Source organism: Poecilia reticulata, linkage group LG16 (genome assembly GCF_000633615.1).
Source record: "Poecilia reticulata strain Guanapo linkage group LG16, Guppy_female_1.0+MT, whole genome shotgun sequence".
Lineage (NCBI taxonomy): Eukaryota > Metazoa > Chordata > Actinopteri > Cyprinodontiformes > Poeciliidae > Poecilia > Poecilia reticulata.
In genome coordinates, this window is record NC_024346.1 from 548,914 (window position 1) to 550,444 (window position 1,531).

General features: G+C 51.3%; 1 protein-coding gene across 1 annotated transcript in view; it reads right to left on the reverse strand.

Annotated features, from left to right (window-relative positions):
• The window catches only part of dennd4b (DENN/MADD domain containing 4B), a 24,282-nt gene that overhangs the window by 17,022 nt on the left and 5,729 nt on the right, over window positions 1–1,531 (reverse strand). The window contains 1 exon segment of the mRNA XM_008430618.2: window positions 597–956. Within this exon segment, the coding sequence (XP_008428840.1) occupies window positions 597–956 (360 nt within the window).

Sequence of the window (1,531 nt, forward strand, 5' to 3'; positions counted from 1 at the left end):
GGAAATGCTAATGGAGCTATTGGTGCCGGAAATGCTAACGGATCTGGATCACCGGTACTGAATGTGAAAAACCCACCAATAACAGCTGTTGCCTAACTGGACCCAGAGCTACAGACGTGCTTACCGGATCACACAGTGACCAGAGGAGGTGGTGAGTCTCATTCATGGCTTCATTATGAAGCTAAAGGCAGCAGCAGCTGCTACGGCCAACTCTTCCTCTGTTTGCTCCTCCTCTTCATCACCTCTTGTTATTTCTGGTTCTGATCCATTTCAACGCGCTCCGGTTCAAATGAAAAAGGCTAATAACGATACTCATCACATTTGGACCTTTACCCGTCATTTACCCAGAATGCATTGCAGTGTGACAAACATGGCGACTTTCCTGCGAAAATATTTTATTAAAATTTATAAAAGCTAAATAACCTACAGTATTATTACTGTATTGTTTTTACATCCGAGATGAATGTTTCCCAAATAAGGTCTATTTCTATAACTAGTCGTAGTTCCCTTTAAAGACCACTAGGTGGCAGCAAAGCTGCGCTGTTCCTTTAAATCTAATGAACTAGTTCAGAACCAGAACCAGTGCGGTGACTCACCCCAGGTCCAGGACCGGTGGCTTGTCCCGCCCCCGGCGGTAGCACAGGTACAGGTGTGGGTTGTTGATGAGCCCGGCGCTCAGCTCGGCCGAGTGGCCCCCCAGGGTCTTCTCTATGCAGGTGAACCCTTCTGGCACTTCCTCCCCCAGACCGCGAGCGATCACCGCCAGGTCCGTCACCGGCTCCGCCGCCCGGACCGCCGCCGCCGCCGGTGATGAAGAGGAGGACGAAGAGGAGGAGGAGGCCCGGCCGTCTTCGTCCAGGGACCTCCAGGGCCCGGCGGGGTCCAGGCCCGCCACCACGAAGTAGTCCACCAGCTGGGGACATTTCTCATCCGTCATGCCTCCTGAATGGCCTTCACTGCAGGGTCAGAGGTCAGAGGGCACCAGCAGAGGGTTAAAGCCTCGGTGGAAACAGTTTTATCAAAATCATAAACCCTGAGAATCCTGAAGAGGCAACACGGCTATGGATTCAATCCCAAACGGACCGGGATCAGAACCGGATCAGACCAGTTCCAAACCAGGTTGGACCAAGTTCAAACCTCAGCTCCACCAGGCTGAATCTAGATCAGGTTCAAGTCTGGTTTGAACCCGGTTTAGACCCGATATAAACTAGTCTGAACCAGGTTCAGGAAACCTGCTGAGAACCGGTTTAATCCGATCCATTTCAAACCCGATTGAGTGATTCCACTGAACCTCCTGTGAACAGATTAATCCAGATTACAGGAAGTCTAGGAATACATTTCTGTCTGTGACTCTGGATTCACTTTCTGACAGACCGACCCGGTTCTGGTTCTGCTGAACCAGCCGGTTCCTTCCTGTGGGGCTCCGATTTGGACCCGTCATCAGGGGGAAAAGTGACAGAGGTCAAAGTTCATCTGGCAAACAGGAAGAGGCCTGGAAGCCTGCTTCCTGTTCTTTGAGGACTTCCTGTGT